Below are 21,650 nucleotides of genomic sequence, written 5' to 3' on the forward strand. Positions count from 1 at the left end.
CTGCACTACTTAGTGTTGCCGGTAAACCATGCATGGGGAGAGATAATTGAATTTTTCTTTGAAATTTTGTTCATGTGCTTTTTAGGTGTACTTCATAACGGCAATAGGTTCCAAGTATTGACTATGTAATGATGGAAGTATGCACTTTGGATGTTTTCATAGGTCTAGGCAGAGGAATGCATCTTTGAAAAGTGACCAAGTTATAAAATTTGCCTGCCTTACCTTAAAGATGTAATTGTGTAAGAGCCTGCTAATGTGGGCAGTGGTCAGTCCTGCTAGACCAAGGAGACTGGGCGCCATGTCAGCCCCTCCCTCTCATGTTATACTGCCACTGTTTTGAAAGTTAACACTGGGAATTGGCAGATAAGTCATTGGTATGGGAAATAAAGGATTTTATAAACATTATAAGTGTGCTTTGGGTTCCCGGGGTTGTAGAATCAGGGAAGGGGGCTGCCTCCAAAGTTGATAGTGCCTCCCAGACTTGGCTGTTCATGAGAGTCACCCGGAGAACTTTGTAAACTGAAATGCATCGCCTCACTGCAGACCTATTGAGTAAACTCTGAGGGTGAGGCCCAGGAGTCTGATGATAACGCAGCAGACTAAGAACTGGGTTGCAGGCGTTAAGTGGGGAACAGGTGATGGTCCAGCTTTTAGAACTACAGACTAGATAATCTTTAAGCTACTCTCTGGTTCTGAAATTACAATTTTTATATCCTTTTGATTGTTCTTTATGCTGTCTTTTTATGGTGTGTGCTTTTTATTGCCTTCTTTTTCTATTGCTGTGTTCTTTCACTTTCCTTCTGTGGTTATTGTTGGCTTGTTTTACCCATTTGAGTAACTTACTGGCTGAGTGTCTTCGAAGATTTTTCAAGCAGAGGAATGGCATGGTCACAGTTTTCATTCCTGTTGTTGCTGGCCTGTGATGACCATTTTTCCCATCTTTCTAGTGTGTCTAGAAAGAACACACTAGATGAGAGCATCCTTTTGCTAGGGCTGCCACCTACTCCTGCCAGCCCCCTGCCTACGCGTGGGCTTGCTGAGGCATGATCTTTATGTCTCCTCCACATATCTGCCTTTTTTTTTTTTTTTTTTTTTTTTGGACTCCTGATCACAGCTGTCCAGGTGTTGCTTTTGAAATGGATCTGAATTTTTAATTTTAACCCTAAAGATGCCATGCCTTCTTACAACCTAGAGCCTAATTTTGGTTTATGTTAATAGAGGAACCTCACCAGTCTTTCCAAGCCAGCTTGAAGTAATAAAGGATGTCCCACTGCATCCTCCAAGAGAGACCACAAAAGGAGGACAAAGAGCCCCCATTACTCTCCATAGATAACATATTAAAAGCTTGTATTTGATAAGATGCCCTGTTCTGAAGGTGCCCATGTACAGTTAGCCTCCAGCATTCATGTACATATTATCTTTGAACTGTTTCTCAGTTAGCAAATCTTTACTCAACTCAGAGCAACTGTAGGACAAGTATTTGGGATAAGGGGGACATCTTTTATGCAAATGTCAAGAGTGATTGACTTTTTTCATCATCTTAACCCAGAGTTCCTCAACCTTATTTTCATTAGGTCCCCCGCCATGCCTCTTTAGACATACATTTTGTAATCTCCCCTTGGATTATGAAATCTTAACACCACTGATGTGCTATATATCTGCATATATACTGTGGCCCTTTGAACAAACACAAACCATTGTAATAGCTGAGACTTTTTTTTTTTTTTAACACTCTTCCTCCCCCTATTAGTTTCCCTTTCCTGGGTGACTATAATGCCTCTATTGTAAATCCATGTTTTGACCCACCTGCCCAACCTTGGCCCAGCTTGCATAAGGTATATTTAAACCAAGTGATTCTAATGTGCATCCAGGCTTAGGACCCAGTGATCTTACCCACTGTTTCCAAAAGTTGGCTTGATCATAAGAATTAACTGGGAATATTTGTTAAGCAATCATATTCCCAAACCCTTGTGCCTGGAGATTATGCACTAAGAATTCTTACGCTTAACAATTGCCTCAGTAATTCTTAAAATGTGGCAGATTTGGTTCTTTCTCTTCTGACCCAAAAGCTGCTCTCTCTGCCCATTTTCCAGCCTAGAGGTTGTGAGGGTGGGGAATGAAGTTGCTTACAAAGCATAGGTGTACTCTAAATATCCTGAGTTGGAACTTAAAATGAAATTGAATAAACACTTTCACAAAAAAAAAAAAACAGTTGAAATAGTGTCATGTTACTTCACTGGACAAGTGGCATTGAATATCTATTGAGTAGAACTGTGGTGGGTATTCTGAGGGATGCCTTAGTGTGTATAATATGGTTTATTACTACAGGGGGCTCATTAATCTCTTGGAGGAGCGGAGGCAAAATGTGTTGGAGAATCACCTTAATTTTTCCCAGGTAATTGGGTAAAGGCTTCAGAAAGGTCGTGGCATTTGAGGATGAATAAAATGCTGCTAGCTGGGGAAAGGTTGTTAGGAACAGGAAAGGCATAATGAATAGTGAATGATTCACTGGTGCCAGAACATGGGGTGCATGGGCCTGTGGGTGTGGGAGATGGAGTCAGAAAGGCCACGGATATTTGTGGGGCAGAAGTTAGAAAGGACACTGGACTGGAAGCCAGAGAGGTTTGCTGAAGGTGTGGCTCTGATACCTTCCATGCCTTGTTTTTCAAAGTTCAATTTGTGATAATGATTGCTCACTGGGCAGTTGTGTTGCTAGTGTAAGATATGAGCAAGCATTTTATAAGCTCTCAAAACCTACAAAAATGTTGGTGGTGTTATTATTATGTGCCAGGTCATGAGGACCCTGAATGTGAAACTGAGGAGCTTGTGCTTTGTTCTATAACTAGTGGATAGCTATTGGAAAGCTTTGAGAAGACCTGTTTACGCTGCATTAGGGGCTGAGCAGACCTTTATAGGCTTACTTAAAGACTTAATCACAATCTGTAATGGTCCCGTGCATGTGGAAGTGCGTTCTGAGCTTCTAGCTCTGACCTAGAAATGGATGTTTGGAATAGAACCCATTGGAGAGTTGGAGGCCCTTAGTTCAAAGGCCAAAAAGAAAAAAAAAAAAAAAAAAGAAACATGGGTAATTTGTCTTATCTGCTTTCCTTTATTTTCATAATTAGAGAATCACAGGCTGTTGATGTTGGAAAGGAGCACAGAGATCTAGTTGAGTTTATTTGCCATCTTAGGTGCTCAAAGCTTTGCTGTTAGTTATTCACAGGGCTAGGACCTGGGAGCCCTGTAACAGGGCAGCACCCATCTGGTTCTGAGCCAGGCAGGCTGATGCCGGAGGGGCTGGCCTAGCCAGGCTTGTCTCCATTTTCCGATGTGTACAGCTGTTTCTCCTGGGCAGGATCTAGGCCTCCTCTGTCACCCTGTGTTCCTTTTGTGCACAGTTTAGGTCCACCCTTCATTCAGTGTTGGCTGACTTTGCAATAAGATGCTGAGCCTCCCTGAACTCCTTCCATTCCTTTCACGTATGTTTTAGCTCACTTGTTGCTTTGTTTTTGATGATTAGCATGAAAAACATTTCTTTAAATTTACATGCTATGTTTGGATAGTAGCTTGAATACTTGGTAGATTGGGTTGCTGGACTTGTTAATTAGTCCTGAGACCCTTTAGACGTTTGGTCCCTGCAGTCTGTTGATTTCTGCTATAATATCTTTTTGTTTGTGGTCCTTCTCTGTTTTTGAAAATGAAAGAAGTCTTAAAAGTTGGCATGATTCTTGTTTAGCACTTAGCCATATCCTACCAGTAGACTCCAAGGGCACCAAGGTGTTATCATTAGATCTAATATTTTTGCTCTTGAAAAGTTTTCGTAACTTGGATATATAGGAAGATGTGGTATGTGGTGGTTTAATAGTAATAATTAAGGCTAACATATATTAAGCATTTCTCATATGCCACACACTATTCTGAAAACCTGTATTCACTGTATTAAGTAACTTGTATGAGGTCACACAAACAGCCAGTAAACTGTTGAGGAGTTGGGATTATAGAACTTGGGCTCCACAGTGCACCTTCTTTGCCTTGCTCTTTATAGTAGACGTGCTGGGACTTTGAACATGAGTCTGAATCCTGGCGCAGACACATCTATGTAATCTGGACCCAGGCATGTAATCTCTCTGTGCTTCAGTTGGATCATTTGTGAAATCAAAGTAACTGCCTGGCTCAGGGTTGTTTTTAGGATTAAATGAGATTATGTATGTAGAGCGCCTGGCCTAATGTCTGGCACTTGAGAGGCATTTCTCATTATTTTAGAGACGTTCTTGTAAAAAGTAGTGTTGTAAAGTTTTTGAAATTAGACTTTCGAAATCTGTCTAGTAATAAATCATTTTAATGTTAAATTGCTCTCACTCACGCATGTGAGATGTTCTTCATTAAAGGAAATCTTTGATGAGTTGTGGGCCTGGAATACCAGGCTGTGGAAAGTGCTTTCCAGAGAGAAAAGGGGCCTATGGTACCAGAACAAGGTCTCTCCCTAGTTGGTGCTAATGATATGACATAGTGAGTCATGATACGGGTGATCTTGTTTCCTTTTATTATACAAATCTGGGTAAAAAATTGGACTCTCAGCTAGGAGTAGGAACTTGGGGAAGTGGTAGCAAAGAAGCTATTGGGACCACTGAGCTACCTCAGAAAATTGTCCTGGGAGCTTACTGAGAACGGATTGTGCCCTTTGGTCTGAACACCTGGGAGCTGTTGCTTACTTCCTGGTGCAGGAATGCTGTTGCCCTGAACACTTTACTTTGGGATTATGATTGGGAGTTTCCTATAGAATTCCTGCATTCCTCTTTTCTTGAATATTCTTTTTGATTGCATGTCACAAAGAGAGGTTTCTGACTCAGAGAACTCTTGAGGTGATGTGCTGAACAAGGTACTCACTAGATAGTGTTTCTGCAGAGGAACCAGCTGGTCAGCAAATACAAGCACACTGTATTTTAAGAGCTGAGTTGCAATGAAAGAACTGTGTCCTTAGATGCTGTGGTAGTGAGATGGCTCACTGGGTGGCCTGCGGGCGACTACCCAACATTTCTGCACATTCTTGTATTAGACGAAGGCCAGGAGTGTTAGTTCCACATCTTACGTAGGTTGTTGGTAAACAGTAAAAATAAAATGTAAAGACTGTCTGTCAAAAGGAGCAGTTTTTAAAGAAGTGGCTCTAAAGGAGCTTTGCCTTTTCTTGTCACAAAGAAAGCAGACTTGTTAGATGTTCGCATCTAATCAGATGTAACTTCAGGACATGGGAGTTGAGTAGAATTTGTTGGATACTAATGGTCTGCCTTGTTCCTTAAACAGTAGGGGAATTCAAAAACTTTGCAATTAGGCCTTGTCTTTGTGGTTCTTCATCTGGATTAATATTAGAATTTAATATTTAAGTTCTGTTTGTGGAGCCAAAATGTGATCAGCATGAGATCTGTTTTGTGTTTGCATAACTGTTTGTGAGTTGCTAGGGAATATACTCTCAGTTTTTTCCATCTTGCCTTTTTACTTAACTGTTTTGGTAAACCAGTAGGAAACTGTGAATGTAGTATGTGTGAGAGGTTTAAATGTTAGAGAGGATTTATTTTCAAGGTACAAGACTGCCTCTTACAGGAGCTGTAAACACTTCGGAATGTAAACCTATCTGGATGGAGAAGAACCCTTATACAATTAGGTTGGTTAGGTTGATGCAAAAGTAATTACGGTTTTTGCCATTATCTTCAATAGCATTATTCAGTTATGCCATTATTGCAATTAAAATTGTGTGATTTTATTATGTTGGTGCAAAAGTAATTATGGTTTTTGCCATTATCTTCAATGGCATTATTATTGAATAATAGTTATTATATAGTTATTATATATATATAATATATAGTTATTATTGAATGATGCCATTGAAGATAGTGGTAAAAACCGTAATTACTTTTGCACCAACATAATAAAATCACACAATTTTGATCTTAAACTTTGATTATGGTAATACCACAATATATGTTGTAGCTTATGTATATTTAGAATATGTTAGAAGATGTTTTGAGGCAAGTTAAGCCCTTCTCTACTATTAAATTCTACAGTGGTTATAATTGGATCATTATATTTCTGAATACCTGAAATCTGGTTAGGGCCTAACAGTCTGAACAAACGGCATTAAATAGTCAATCCAGTTCACGTGACTTCTTTGTAACTGCAAAAAGCCAAGTTGCATATTTAAATTGTTTGGAATCCTGTGGGATTTCAGTATGTATGCATCTGATGTTTGGGTTATTTGTTCTCTTAGTGTTTGCGATATTCTATTGCTTGACCATACCCTCCCGCCCCTTTTGGAAAAGTGCTTTGGCATTCCTTGAAACAAACTTTCCAGAATAAATGTAGCAATATCATGGTTACCATTGCTGGGCTTAATCCATCTTGCAGTTTGTTAAGAGATGAATTCTTGGCTGCAATAAATTGTATTAACTGGTTAGTCAGGTCCCTCCCTGACCCTTCAAGATCTCCTGATAATGGTTTAAAACAGTTAGGTCATCTTCAGCATTACTTAGAGTAACAGATAAAGTCCTTTTCTTTCCTCCATTACTTACAATTTGTATGCACTCAAAGTGCTATTAAATGTTGCCTTAGAAAGTTATGGGCCATTCTTGAGTGATTGTAATCTGTCAACTCAGATTAATTTTTGAAGTACTATGTCAATGCCTGAGTCTTCCATTTCTTGCTTGCTGTCCAGAAACATCAAACCTTGGCTAGGGGCGGTATCGACGTATTGCTTAAGGAGATTAAAAACATTAACTAAGGTATTCTCTCATGGATAATAGGTAATCCTAAAGTATTCTGTCGTCCATGATCAGGACTTATCAGTGTTGCCTACGTGAGTTTTTTCTTTGCTCGGCCTGTCACTTCAGAAGGTACTCTGAGTGCTGATTTTAATGTTGGTGTATTTGCTGAGAAAATTCAGAAAGAATCTTCCTAACGCAGTTCCTCTGAACAATCCATTCTTACTTGATGCCTCATGGGAATCTTTGATCCTATTGGTATGATGTGACTGACCATAAAATCGCCTAATTGACTTTTGTTTTTTTCTCGGAAGAAGCATAACAGATACGGTTTATGATGACAAGAGCCATTTGTTATCCTTTTATGGCAGTTTGTGCCTCATTATGATTTTCATTTTCTACCTTGTATTTTAATTATTGATCCACCTGTCCTGTGTCATTTCCTGGATGTCCTTTAGGAATAAAGACTACTTCTTATTTGAAATCTCTTCCATTTTCAAACCTTGCACATAGTAGGCATAGTATGTATGTGGTGCTTGTTGTTACTATTAGTTTGGATAAATTGTATTGAATCCATGGCACAATGCCCACTAAACAAAATTTTATTCCATTTGAGTCATGTAATGCTTTCCTGAGTACAATGTGTGAAAAATGCAACCTTATTGAAAATCCCACATCAAAATATAAAAAACACTTTAATAAAATTTATTTGATATCTGTTTGACTGCTTTTTGAAAGAACCTTTTTCTTTTCTGTATGTAAACGGATTATATCCCCCTCTTTTCAAGTTTTACTTGATGATACATTTGGTTAAAATGTGCAGGAAAAACAACCCTTTCTAGATGAGTAGAATCTTTGATTTTCTGTTGTACAAAACATCAATACCAAGAAGTTGAATGATCCTCTGTCATCTGGCCTAAGTTCTTTTTTTCTCAGCAGATTTACCTTTTTAAAAAGTTTTTCTCCCTAAAATTTCTATTACATTTTTTAATAAAATAGGACTTATACTGTACATACATACAATTTTACATTTCTTTTTCCCTTAACCCTAAAACATAGTGTTTATTATATTATTAAATATTCTCCAGAAACATGATTTTTAATGGCCATGTAATAGTTCATTGTATGCAGTTGCCATCCTGTGTTTAATCATTCCCCTATTGTTAGTTTCAGTTCGATATCTTTTTTCTCTCCTCATAGTTGATCTTTCCGTCTGCGGTACCAACCCTGCTTGGTCCAGCTCTCATCAGTTCTCCATCTGCACCATCAGTCTGGTCCTCCCATTCAACAGCTCATCCCTTCAGTCAAGTTACCACTAAAGTAATGCTGTCCTGATCCATTTTGCTTTTAGTAAAAGCTTCTTTTCTCCAAGTGATTGCAGTTGCCACTACCAGTCTGATCCACCCTTCTGATCATAGCACAGTACAGAAAACATGCCTGGTTTCTTGGTTTTCAAAGTGATTCACCCTTGAGCTATTTTAATTATGGGGGGCAACCTTGGGGCATTTATATCTTTGTTTAGGATCATTAATGGTGACAGCTTAATAATGCATGAAAGCACCTTGGAAACATTAAAATATACAGCAAATGAGAGGATAAAGTTATTAGGGGAGGCCAGAAAAATTAGAAAGATAAATCTTTTGAACAAAATAAATGTAAGCATCTTTATTATAAATGCTCAAGCACACACATGCTAACACTCAGTGGAAACTAATTTGCTTCTCTGAAATTTGGTCATGCAAGGAAAGGAGTCAGCACTCTTTCCTTTGTTACATAAAGAAAAGGGTACTTGTGCCTCTGAAACATGAACCTATTAAAAATTATGTTTTAGAGCAGGAGAGGACTTTTTTTCCCCCGTGATCTCTCTCATGCTATTTGTCTTCTGGGCAAATAGATGGGCAGGGAAAAATATCTCTTCAGATTATAGAAGAAATGGTTAGTTTTATTTAGAGATTGAACCCTTTATCTTATTTCATATTTATTGTCTGTCACCTGGCCTATTAGTACATGAATATAAACTATTTTGTGAATCAGTATTTCAAATTCTTAAGTATTTGTGATTCTCTGGAATTCCATTCTGTGTCTATGAAAATTGTTCAGCATTAGTAAAATTCTAATTCCCAGTTGAACAGTGTCGTCCTTTTGAGTTTCTCCAAGACTGTCCTGCTGCTCTGTGATACCTCCCCCTTTGCCTTCAGAAACTAGAACTAGCTGAGCCTTTTTTCTTTGTATGCCCTTTTGCTATATCATATTATAAACTTGTATCAAATTTTGTCTTCTGCTTTCCCTGTTTCTTTCAGCCTTCCCTTGCCCAAGGCTTTATCTGGATGTTTGTTATATCTCTGTGCCCCTGATCCTCTAGAAGTTGATTCATTCTTATCTGTCTAGATTTCTTGCATGTCTACTCTCTCTGTCTGGATTGGATTGGCAGCAACCCCACTTATGTGCTCTCACATGTAGGTTTCATTAGCATGCTCTTTTCTTCCACTCGCAACTTGTCAATCAAGATGGAATCTGACAGCATTGGTAATTTTAGTAGTTATTTCTTTCCTAGCTTACCCTCCTGCCTCCACCTCCAGCATGACTTAGTTTTGGTTTGCTGATTAGAATGTAGTTTCACACCAGTGTTTTTTGTTTACCAGGTAGTTATCTGAGGATTTCTACTGTGTGATCCTCCAGCATGGCTCTGTTTGGGAATTTTTCCTAAAGAATATTATTAACTGGTGTGCAGTATCAGGGAAGCCAGTAAAGTTGCTGGTCTTCAGTTTCCTTATCTGTTAACTAGAGATAAAAAAAACTCTACCTCACTTGGTTATAGGGATTCGGTTAAATAAAAGTATCTGTGCCTATAATACCAGCACTTTGGGAGGCTGAGGCAGGCGGATCACGAGGTCAGGAGATCGAGACCATCCTGGCTAACATGGTGAAACCACATCTCTACTAAACATACAAAAAATGGTGGCAGACACCGGTAGTCCCAGCTACTCGGGATGCTGAGGCAGGAGAATGGTGTGAACCCAGGAGGCGGAGGTGGCAGTGAGCTGAGATCATGGCCACTGCACTCCAGCCTGGGCGACAGAGCAAGACTCCATCTCAAAAAATAATAATAATAAAAATAAATAAATAAATAAAAGTATCTGTGTATCCCCAGCCCAGTCTTTTCTTACTAATAGGAATTCCTTCTTCATTAATGTCTACCAATTCTGTGCATTTTTGACATCTTTATTAAGATATAATTCACACACCATACAATTCACCCAAAGTGTGCAATTCTCGGTTTTTAATAAAGTTACAGTTGTGCAACCATTACCGCAATCAATTTTAGAATATATTCATCACCCAAAAGAAATCCCATATCCATTAGCAGTCATTTTCCATTTCCTAGGCAACTGCTAATCTGCTTTCTGTAATTTTATGCGTTTTAACTTCATGCTTAATGTTATATTGTGTGCTAACAGGATTTTCATTTTTCTTTTGGCACAGGGAAGGTATTTTGAAATACAATTCTATAATTTTTAGAGCTACAAAGAGCCCTTTATCATTTAATGCTTATTTTTTCACAAGAAAACAAGAGGACCAGAGAAGTTAAGTGATTCACCCAGAGATATTCCTATTCCACACCTCTACCAAACACACTGACAAAAAGTGTCTCATTCATGGTTATTTAACTAATACTTATTTATGAGTGTTTGCTAAAACCCTTTCAAACTCAAATTCTGGATGTGAGATATGATTGTTTGAATTCTCTGCTTTAACCAAACTAGTTCATTCAGTATTCTGTGAATATTTCTTGGCCTTTTCTTTTTGTCTGTATCCTTTTCATATATAAAGAATCTTAGCCAAAGTTTATTCAGTGTATTATTTTCTCTTCTAATTTGCTTTAGAAAAGTCATTACTCTATAATCAACCATAGAATTTTGTACATAATCTACCCAGTTTTCATGTGTGTTCTGTGGCATATCTGAGGTTTCTACCTTATTTAATCTACCACTTTTTTCCCACCCTCTCCCTCTTTTTAACATGATTTTTGCCATTCCTTCCATCTATAAATGAAGATGATTTCTCTACTCCCTTAAATATGGGCTGACTTTGTGACTTGCTTTGACCAGTGGAATGTGGCAGAAAGGACAACATCAGGCAAATTTCAAGCTTAGGCCCCAAGAGTCCTTGCAGCTTCTGCCGTTGCCCTTTTTGAATGCTCTCTGGGAGCTTCATATAAGAAAGCCACTCTAGCTTAAGGGAGGAGGACAGAGGCCTTGTGGAGCACAGAGGAGCTCTAGCTGACAGCTGGCACTAACTGCTAGACATAGGAGTGAGGCCAGCATGGATCTTCCAGTCCTTCTGACACTAGCCAAATGTAGATGCATGAGTCCAGATGAGAGCAGCAGCGGAACTGCCTAACCAACTCACAGAAACGTGAGGAATAAAAATCCATGTAGTTTTGAGCCACCAAATTTGGGATGGTTTGTTATTCAGTAAAAGCTAACTTATATGCGCAGGTATCAGCATTGTGGCAACCTTGAGATGATTAAGGAGTGTAATCCAAGTAAAGTGTTTAGCTTACTGCCAAACATATAGTGTCCCTCAGTAGAGGTTAACTGCTGTATTATTATCATTATCATTGTTGTTTTGGTTATAATGGTCACTTCTCCTCCTCCTCTAGATCTAATGCCATTGCTCTTTAATATTATTAACTTTGATGAATTAAATAATTGGATGTCCTTGGTGGTAATTGGTATTTTCCTTCCTAATTAGTAAGTAGTCTAAAACTTTAAAAAGTTTTTTTTTATTGTGAAATAAAACACATATATAGAAAATAACTTAAAGCATAAATTTACAGCTTACAGCAAATTATAAAGTGAACATTTGTCACTGCCATTCAGGTTAAGAAATTGGACATTACTGTGACTCCAAAAACTTGTATCAAATTACATATTCTGCTTCCATTGAATGCTTTTCCTGATCATAATCCTCCCTCTTATATCTAGAGGTAGCCACTAACCTGATTTTATAGGAATCACTCTTTGCTTATCCTTTTGGGTTTTATTGCCTCTGTACGCATCTGTAAACAAATTAGTTCAGGTGATTTATTCAACATATAAATGAAATAATATAGTATGCATTTTTGTGTGCCAGGCTTTATTCACTGAACATTATCTCTAAGATTTATCCATGTCATGACTAACGGTAAGCTTTCATTTTCATTGCTGTGTAGAATTTCATTGTAATAAAGTATAATACCTCTATCAGATCCACTATTTATGGGTGTTTGGGTTTTTACAGTTTTGGGGTATTATAAATAATTATTTCAAGCACATTTTTATATATATATTCTGGAAAAATATATGTGAGAGTTTTTTTTTTAAAGATCTATACTTAGTAGTATAATTTCTGGATAACAAAGTCACAGTCACTTTTTGCAAGTCTCACAGAAAAGAACAATGCCAGATGACACAAATGATGTATACTGTGCATCTTACCTTGAGATTAGAACTGTTGGTTTACCATACAACCACATACAGGTGGTTGACCAAAAAGGCAGTCTAGGTTGATGGGGACAGGAGTAGGGATGGTATGAGAGGTATGTAGGATGAAAAGGGGTCAAGATTTGTGTGATCGGTTAGAATGTCTCTGGGAAGGAAATCTGTGAGTAAATTTGGTGTCATTATAGTTAGGAGTCCCATAGTTTTTCAGGAATTAATAGCATTCTTTACATTAGTTGTTCTCCAGTTGAATCTGTAGCAATGGTTTATGTCTTCTGTATAGTACAGAGGAGAAGTTTGGGCAACTGGGGGACAATTGACTGATCCTTGGCCATATAATAATAAAAGGGGACACAGCTCTTCTAGGACTGAGATTTTCACTGTCCCTTTCTAAAAAGCAGAAGGGAAGTACTAACACTCTACCAAAAAAGAAGGAAAAGAATCTTGTCAGAAATGGAGAATGGGAGAACATTTAGCCAAATTAAAGGCTGTATCTACTAAAAGCAATGGTGGCTCTAAGAAGATGGGTATAGCATAACAACCCGAGGCAATTTGGGTTCCTTTGCATATAATTGTACAGAATGTGCTCTAAGTGGGTTAGTGAGCTATAATCAAACATGGTAGAGTTGAAGAATGGTGTCTGTGTGTTCTGTCACATGGTTGCACTGCGCTGAGGCGTCCTGCCAAGACAGCTACAGGAATTGTTTTTCATGGGCTCTGGCTGATCTCAAAGGCAAGGCAGAAGGGTTTATAGCTTAGTGAGTTATTTTTCCTGACTCTCTAAGGAAGTTGAATATTTGAGAATTTAATACAGTTTCTTTGGCATTGTGTTGATCTTTGGATACCATATTAAGATCACATCAGGATAATGAGGGAAGGATTAAGGAATTACTGGTTTCATTTGGGATCATGTCAGATAGGGTTGTTTTTACATCTGGCATGTACTTCCCAAGTTGAATAAAGTAGTATTTGTGACAGGCTCTAGTGGCGGATGCTGGTAACATGCAGAACCAAACCTTAAATTTGCGTGCTGTTAGGACTTCTGTTGGATGTGAGGATTTATAGGTTATCGTTTCCACAGATGTAAAGCGAACTTATTATTCACTGTACATCTAAGTACCTTATTGACTTGATTTCTTGTCTTATTTCTGAATGGTCCCAGAATGTATGGAAATGGTGATGGGTTTTGTAGTTTTGCTATTATGCCTTTCCTAGAAAACAAAGTGAGCTTTTCATGCTTGAGTAAACACATTGATGTATTGTGAAACTGTCAGACTCTGAACAATTGGCATAAGCTCAGTTATTCAAATATGTGACTCTATTGAATGGCTTTTGTGCTGGCTGATGCTTTAGTTCAGCCAGTATAAAGACATTTCAATATCTTTCCTTAAGAAATTAAATCTCAACTGCATGAGTAAAGAAATGCAAAGGATTAGTCCTTTAGTTGAGCACTTTCCTCATTATCTTGTATAGCTAATTGGTAGCATTCATTTGCTGAGATTTATAGTTCATTTTATTTTTTAAAAAAATATGGTTTTTAAATTAAAAAGTCATTCATGCATTGTCACCTGACATAACTGCTTTTTTCTTCTTTGTTCTCTTCCTGTCAGTCCACATGCACACATGCTTTTTTAATGTAGTGTATCAGCAATTTTGTTTTCTTTTTTAGTTGTATTTGCATGGTAAATCTTTTTCAAGTTCTGTGGTCTTTATAATATTTATTTTTATTGTTGCATAATATTGAATTATTTAATAATATGCAATCATTTTTCTTATTTGAAATGTATGTTTTCTAGTTTTTTATTTTTACACATAATAGTGCAAAGATGTATTTGTGCATTATTTTCAGTTATGAGGACAGATGCCCGGAAGTATTTCAGTGGACTTGAAAAGATTTTTTCTTTTACGTATTGCTCAATTGCTTTCCAAGAGGCAATTGTATGATTATATAAATATACAATCTTTTTTACCAACAAAAAAAAGAAAGATAAAGTCTATTAAATGTTAGCATCCTACAAAATTAACATTTGGAGCATCCTGTAATCTTAGTAGAGACTTCTTCATTTGTAAATTCAATTTCTATTTTTAGCAGAGTAATGTATGCAAATAGTTTAAAAATCTAATAAGCTGTTTAGTGTGATAATGAAAAACAGCAGCCTCTTGCCTCCTTCCCCACTCCAGTTTCTGGCTTTTGACTATTTCTGCGAATGTTTGCCTCCATATTGCTAAATGACTTACTTTTGCGGCTTGATTTTTTTTCCTGTTTGAGTTATTTACAGAATTTCTTTTTACGGAACATGAGGCTTTAGTTCTTACAGTTTCTTTCCCATTCTCTCAATATTGACATAACATAAATTTTGTTTTACCAATATAGATATTATAATGTTTTGACTGTAAGTACTGTTCATAATCAAATTTTATATTATGATTATATATTATTTCACTTTATATTTTCCCTGGAATTAATAAGCCTCTTTCCTTTTGCTTGCTTTGTTTTCTTTATGCCTATTTCTAATTTATCACCAAACATTCTGAAAGAGTTGTAAATCTCCTTTGATACTTCCAAACATGTCAGATAATTCCTCAGGTGTGTTTTTATTTATTTTTTCAAAACTTCCCTCTGGAAGCTGTGATATTGCTGCAGTGTAGATGGGTTGCTCTTGGGGCCTGATATTCAAGCAACATCTTGGAATTCCCTTCATGATTTTATCCTGGGAATTTCCTTTGCCTTTCTCTGTTTTGTTGATTCTGTTTCCTGGATCTCAGGTTGTTTTTCTTTTAAGTTTACTTACATATTTTGATGGAGTCCTGAGAAAGGTGCGAGGAAACTAAACTTTTTGAGACCATGCGTGACTGAAATGTTTTTATTCTGTAATCATACTTAATTGATAGTTTGGCTGGGTATATAATTTTAGGTTGGGAATAATGATTTTTTTGGAATTTTGAAGGCGTTGCTTTATTGCCCTCTTACTTTCAAGGTTGCTTTTGAGTCCAGTGCCATTCTGATACCCAATTCTTTGTTAAGACCTTTTTCCTGTATTTCCTGTGCCTGGAAACTTTTAGAATCTAATTTCTGGAGTTCTAACATCTTATAGTATGCCTTGGTATGTACTTTTTTTTTTCATTCATTTTATTGGTCGCATGGTGGGCCCTCTCAAACCAGAAAAAGCATGTCCTGCAGTTTCCTGTATTTCTCTCTTTGAACTACGAATTACTTTTTAGTACCTTGTGAACCGGTCCATTAGTTTTCCTCTCTTTTTTTCTCCCACTTTCCGATCTTTTCGTCTTTTTATTCCACCTTCTGAGGACTCTACTAACTTTATTTTTCACCTCTTTTATGGGATTCTTTTATCAATGTTACAATGTTTTTCACTTTCTGAAAGCTTATTTCTAATTCTTCTAATTATGCTTTTTATGGTGTTGTGTTGCTTCATCTGTGATTTCTCTGAGGATATTAATTATTTTTTGGTTGAGGAATTATTTTTTCTGCTTCCTGCATCATGTTTGTTTCCTCTGGGGTGGGGGGGTATGTGTGTGTGTGTGTGTGTGTTTGTGTGCGCACACACACATTCTCTTTCTTGCATGTGGCAGTGGAGATCAGGTGAGGTGGGGCTGTTTGGAAGCTCCGTGTGTTGGTGAGGCTTATAACCTGAAGCTTCTTTATAGGAAGATTAGTGTCTGCAAGTCTGTGCTCATGCCCAGGAGCCGGGATGCAGGGAGAAGAGAGGGTGGGATCGTAGTGACCAGGCTTTGTCTCAGTCCCCTGTTTTTAGCATGGTTATGTTACCCCCTGCCCTCAGCTGTGCTTATCTGTGGTAGAACTTACCTCTTCTGGAGAGGAAATTTCCAGGCTCCTGCCTGGCTCTGCAGGGTAGAGAAGAGAATATGGCAGTTTAACTGCTCTTTATATAAATTTTCAATCAGTTCTCCTTTCCTTAGAGGTACCTGGACCTAGTTTCTTATTGGCTACTCGCCCCACAGGCTTAAATTTCAGCTTTGTTTCGATTTGTTTATTAGTTACCATTCATCCCTCTGTTTTCTAGCTTAAAGGATTTTGTTGCATATCTAGTTTGCTTTTTGTACTCTTTCATTTTTTGTCTTCATGGGCTTATTTCACATTATATTTATGTTCATGTGTATATAAATTCCTTTAGTGTCATTTTAATATAGTTTTTAAAAAGTATGGGGAAAGAGCACGTACTCAGTCTGCCATGGTTGATGGAAGTATCCAGTGCAGACTTTTTAGACTGGTCAAAAATATATTTTTTGCTTGCACACATTTGTGGGATATTTATTATACTTTCTGATATACAATAATTTCTTTAAAAAATGTCTTTTAAAAATATTTTAAAATTTAAATAATATTTTTAAAAGACATTTTTACGGTCCCAGCGTGCCCTGCGCCTCAGCCCGCGCGCTCGCAGCTTCTCGCTCTCGCCTGCCTGCCCGCTCCCTTGCTTGCTCGCGCTTTGGCTCGCCCTCTCCTCGAGGATCGAGGGGACTCTGACCACAGCCTGTGGCTGGGAAGGGAGACAGAGGCGGCGGCGGCTCAGGGGAAACGAGGCTGCAGTGGTGGTAGTAGGAAGATGTCGGGCGAGGACGAGCAGCAGGAGCAAACTATCGCTGAGGACCTGGTCGTGACCAAGTATAAGATGGGGGGCGACATCGCCAACAGGGTACTTCGGTCCTTGGTGGAAGCATCTAGCTCAGGTGTGTCGGTGTTGAGCCTGTGTGAGAAAGGTGATGCCATGATTATGGAAGAAACAGGGAAAATCTTCAAGAAAGAAAAGGAAATGAAGAAAGGTATTGCTTTTCCCACCAGCATTTCGGTAAATAACTGTGTATGTCACTTCTCCCCTTTGAAGAGCGACCAGGATTATATTCTCAAGGAAGGTGACTTGGTAAAAATTGACCTTGGGGTCCATGTGGATGGCTTCATTGCTAATGTAGCTCATACTTTTGTGGTTGATGTAGCTCAGGGGACCCAAGTAACAGGGAGGAAAGCAGATGTTATTAAGGCAGCTCACCTTTGTGCTGAAGCTGCCCTACGCCTGGTCAAACCTGGAAATCAGAACACACAAGTGACAGAAGCCTGGAACAAAGTCGCCCACTCATTTAACTGCACGCCAATAGAAGGTATGTTGTCACACCAGTTGAAGCAGCATGTCATCGATGGAGAAAAAACCATTATCCAGAATCCCACAGACCAGCAGAAGAAGGACCATGAAAAAGCTGAATTTGAGGTACATGAAGTATATGCTGTGGATGTTCTCGTCAGCTCAGGAGAGGGCAAGGCCAAGGATGCAGGACAGAGAACCACTATTTACAAACGAGACCCCTCTAAACAGTATGGACTGAAAATGAAAACTTCACGTGCCTTCTTCAGTGAGGTGGAAAGGCGTTTTGATGCCATGCCGTTTACTTTAAGAGCATTTGAAGATGAGAAGAAGGCTCGGATGGGTGTGGTGGAGTGCGCCAAACATGAACTGCTGCAACCATTTAATGTTCTCTATGAGAAGGAGGGTGAATTTGTTGCCCAGTTTAAATTTACAGTTCTGCTCATGCCCAATGGCCCCATGCGGATAACCAGTGGTCCCTTCGAGCCTGACCTCTACAAGTCTGAGATGGAGGTCCAGGATGCAGAGCTAAAGGCCCTCCTCCAGAGTTCTGCAAGTCGAAAAACCCAGAAAAAGAAAAAAAAGAAGGCCTCCAAGACTGCAGAGAATGCCACCAGTGGGGAAACATTAGAAGAAAATGAAGCTGGGGACTGAGGTGGGTCCCATCTCCCCAGCTTGCTGCTCCTGCCTCATCCCCTTCCCACCAAACCCCAGACTCTGTGAAGTGCAGTTCTTCTTCTCCACCTAGGAACGCCAGCAGAGCGGGGGGATCTCCCTGCCCCCACCCCAGTTCCCCAACCCACTCCCTTCCAACAACAACCAGCTCCAACTGACTCTGGTCTTGGGAGGCGAGGCTTCCCAACCACGGAAGACTACTTTAAATGAAAAAAAGAAATTGAATAATAAAATCAGGAGTCAAAAAAAAAATAAAAAATAAAAATAAAAAAGACATTTTTACATGTCTATTTAGCATTGCAGATTTAATGTCAATTTTCATAAGTCGATATTTCTGTCTACTGGATAGCTTAAAGGAGTGACTGTTCTCATTAAGTTGCTCATTAATTTTTAAAAATCTTTTATTTTGAAATAACTGTAGATTGAAAGGAAGTTCAAAATAGTACTGAGAGGTTCCTTATACCCAGTTTTTCCCAATGGTAACATCTTCACAACTACAGTACTGCCATCAAAGTTAGGAAATTGATGTTGCTACAACCTTCATTAGTTTTTAAAAGACATTGTTTTACATTTCATAGTAGTCCAAAAGTTTATGACACAAACATATGTGAAATCTGTGTTAAACTCTTTTGTCTTTCAGCAATTTTTCCAGCTAGTCAAATTACGAAAGCTTGGACTTAGTGATAATGAAATTCAGCGGCTCCCTCCAGAAATAGCAAACTTCATGCAGCTGGTGGAACTAGATGTGTCTCGAAATGGTAAGAAGGATTCCACTTGGGTTGCCTATTTGTCTCTTCAGATGCTGGGGGTGTTTTTAGTAAATATAGCTATGAGTGAGAACATGCGGTGTTTGGTTTTTTGTCCTTGTGATAGTTCGCTGAGAATGATGGTTTCCAGCTTCATCCATGTCCCGAATATAGCTAGATAAATATTACTGGAGTTGCTTTCCCTGATAGTTATTGGAAAACTGTATGATTCTTGGGGTGAAATTAATGCTATTTTTGAATAGGTCAGTTAACTTATAGGCATTTTCCAAAAAAAATTTCATAACAGAAGTTTTAGGAGACAGCTTTCTCCAAATAAGTTCAATCTGATTCCTAGAGTTAGAGAGTGGGCTGGGCAATCATTTAACCTTGTCCACTTATTTTGCTGAACATGATATTGAGGACTGGTGGCATGGTTTTTGTCCAGTGCTTGGGTGCTGCTGTGGCAAAGGAAACCTGCCCTGGAGAAGGGTTGGTTTCTCTTGGCTGTGTCTCAGTTGCTTGGTATGCTCTCCCTGTAGTGAACAGACCTGCTTGCGTTCAGGCATCTTCTGTCCCTAATTTGTTTCTAATTAGGCTGCTGGTGGTTTTGCCCACTTCAATTTGTGTGGTATATTTGTGAGTTTATTTTGATTTTCAGATCCCACTATTGATTCATTTTTATTGAACATTTGAATAGGGCATCCTAATAGATACCCCAATGGGATACTCAAATGCCTTTCATTTTTAAATGGGTACCTTGGTTTAACCCTCAGTTTTGTACCCCTTAGAGTGCTTCCCAAATGGGCTGGTACTGCTCCTTGTTATAGCATATTTGATTTATTAAATTAAAGTAGCAACTCCCAGTGGTCCTGTCTAGCGATGGAATTCAGTTCTTGTAAGGACCCTGGTATAATTTCCTTAGGATAGTCTTGAACAAGGTCTGAATTATTTATTAAAAAGGTAATTCCTTTATTTCTCTCCTATTACATACCTGATTTATTTTGTGTTTTGCTTCTGTTTTCCTACAAAAATCTATAGGTATCTTCTGAATCGATTATCTTTATGTCTGTATATTTCAGTCTGATATTTTTGACAGAAACCCCAGGTCACAGACATATAATTCGTCTGTGGATCATTGTTATAATACAGCAATGGTAATCAGTACTTGGTTGGAAATATGGTGAAGAAAAAAATGATTCCTCCTTTCCACCAACTTCTAATAGGTTTTAAATTGTTGTTATCTATTACATTCCATAAATTAGAAACTGTCTTCTAGTTTAGCCATGTGATCATGACATACTTTTATTTTGCATGAAAATTATTTCTTACTTTGAAGGTACTAGAAAAAGTAAAACAAAACTTTTTTTTGGGAGGGTGTCTTGTTTTAGAGTGGCTTATTTGGTTGCAGGGAACCCAGATCTACTTAGATAAAGTGGATTTGATTGTAAGGAAGGTGGGGTGGAATTAACATACATCAAAAGCAGTGTCACCAAGCTTGCATTTGACACTATCTTGGGGGTTTCATGGCCTCTCTTTTCCAGTGTGTCCACTTCTGTTTGTGGGATCTCTGTTCTTCCCTCCTCACTGAACTGCTCTGTTGGAACTGGCTTGTCTTGGCCTCTTTTTGTGACTTCTCTTTATGTACAGTTTGGCTTTTGCCCCTGCTGCAGCATTTGTTTGCCAGTGAAGGATTTCTCAGTGAAGAGTGGTTGACCCAACTTATCTTTTTATGCCAGTCATAAGACATAGGGTACAGGTCAGATTACCAGCCACTCTAAAGGTTGGCTGCCCTGGGAGGTGGATGGCAACCAGTACAAAGCACGGCCCTGCCCCTCAGCACAGAAGTTGTTGATGAGCAGCTTCACTTACACTGGAGTGTGGGGTGGGGTGGGCATCTGGGGTCTGGCCAGGCCAGAATTGCCTCAGAAACTAGCCTGTATAATACTTTCCCAAGGTATATGTGATTGAAATGATTCTCTTGTCTTAGCAGTTATCTAAGTTATAAAGAATGACTAGCTATTAACTCTGCAAGGAAGCAGTGACTTTGTAAAATGGTCACAGAAGTCCCAAAATCTGAAGAAATACATAGCAATTTTGAAATGGGGATTAGAAATAAACAGAAATACTTAAGAAAGACGAAAAGTTTTGGCTCTGACTATTTGGGCGGAAGGAAACCATACAGCTCAAAAGTTCCCAGTCCCGTAATTAACTCTAATGGGATGCTCCGTGGGAAGTCAGCACTAGTCAGCTGCCAGTTTTACCAGTTCCCACATCAGCTCTTTTCAAACATTTGTAGCTGGAAAGAAGGGCTCCATGCATCTTCCCGTGTGTCCGCTTACCTTCCAGCACGTTGATAAAAGAAACTAGGCTTTCACTGAAGACAGTATCAGGACACAAAAATGTTTCTCCTCCTTGGGACACCTACCCTGCTTTTTGTTGTTGTTGTTGTTGTGTTTTTTTACCCTCTCAGTTTCAGCCTTTCCTTCTGCAAGTGTTGGAGTTTTGTGAGGGATCCTGCAGAACGTTCACCTTCTTATCCAGCTCTCTTAGAAATGCCGAGACGGAGTTATCCATTCCCTTCCCTTCTTGGCCAGGGCCTGGCTCTGGCTCAGTAGCATTACGTGTGTGGTGGAGGTGGGGGTAGAGGGGAAGACAGCATGGAAGGTTCGGGGCTTTCCTGGAGGTTATTAAAAGAAAGAATGAACCTGGGCTGGGTGCGGTGGCTCACGCCTGTAATCCCAGCACTTTAGGAGGCCAAGGCAGGGGGATCACGAGGTTAGGAGTTCGAGACCAGCCTGACCAACATGGTGAAACCCCAACTCTACTAAAAATACAAAAATTAACCAGGCTTGGTGGCACGCGCCTGTAATCCCAGCT

The 21,650-nt window shown here is 38.8% G+C and overlaps 2 protein-coding genes across 2 annotated transcripts in view; both read left to right on the top strand.

The window, feature by feature from the left end:
- Nucleotides 1-21,650, top strand: part of LRRC1 (leucine rich repeat containing 1) — a 130,501-nt gene that overhangs the window by 29,771 nt on the left and 79,080 nt on the right. The window contains exon 2 of the mRNA XM_054491307.2: nt 18,668-18,785. Coding sequence (XP_054347282.1) covers nt 18,668-18,785 — 118 coding nt within the window. The remainder of the gene's footprint in view (nt 1-18,667; nt 18,786-21,650) is intronic.
- LOC134739727 (proliferation-associated protein 2G4) lies at nt 16,623-18,247 on the top strand. The gene is made up of 2 exons (XM_063666270.1): nt 16,623-18,007; nt 18,101-18,247. The coding sequence occupies exon 1, from the start codon at nt 16,822-16,824 to the stop codon at nt 18,004-18,006; it is 1,185 nt and encodes a 394-aa protein (XP_063522340.1). The 5' UTR covers nt 16,623-16,821; the 3' UTR covers nt 18,007; nt 18,101-18,247.

This window comes from Pongo pygmaeus, chromosome 5, assembly GCF_028885625.2.
Source record: "Pongo pygmaeus isolate AG05252 chromosome 5, NHGRI_mPonPyg2-v2.0_pri, whole genome shotgun sequence".
Classification (NCBI taxonomy): Eukaryota; Metazoa; Chordata; class Mammalia; order Primates; family Hominidae; genus Pongo; species Pongo pygmaeus.

What these genes read in the sequence shown, in the direction of transcription:
- LOC134739727 (XM_063666270.1), top strand. Translation starts at nt 16,822, where the DNA reads ATGTCGGGCGAGGACGAGCAGCAGGAGCAAACTATCGCTGAGGACCTG.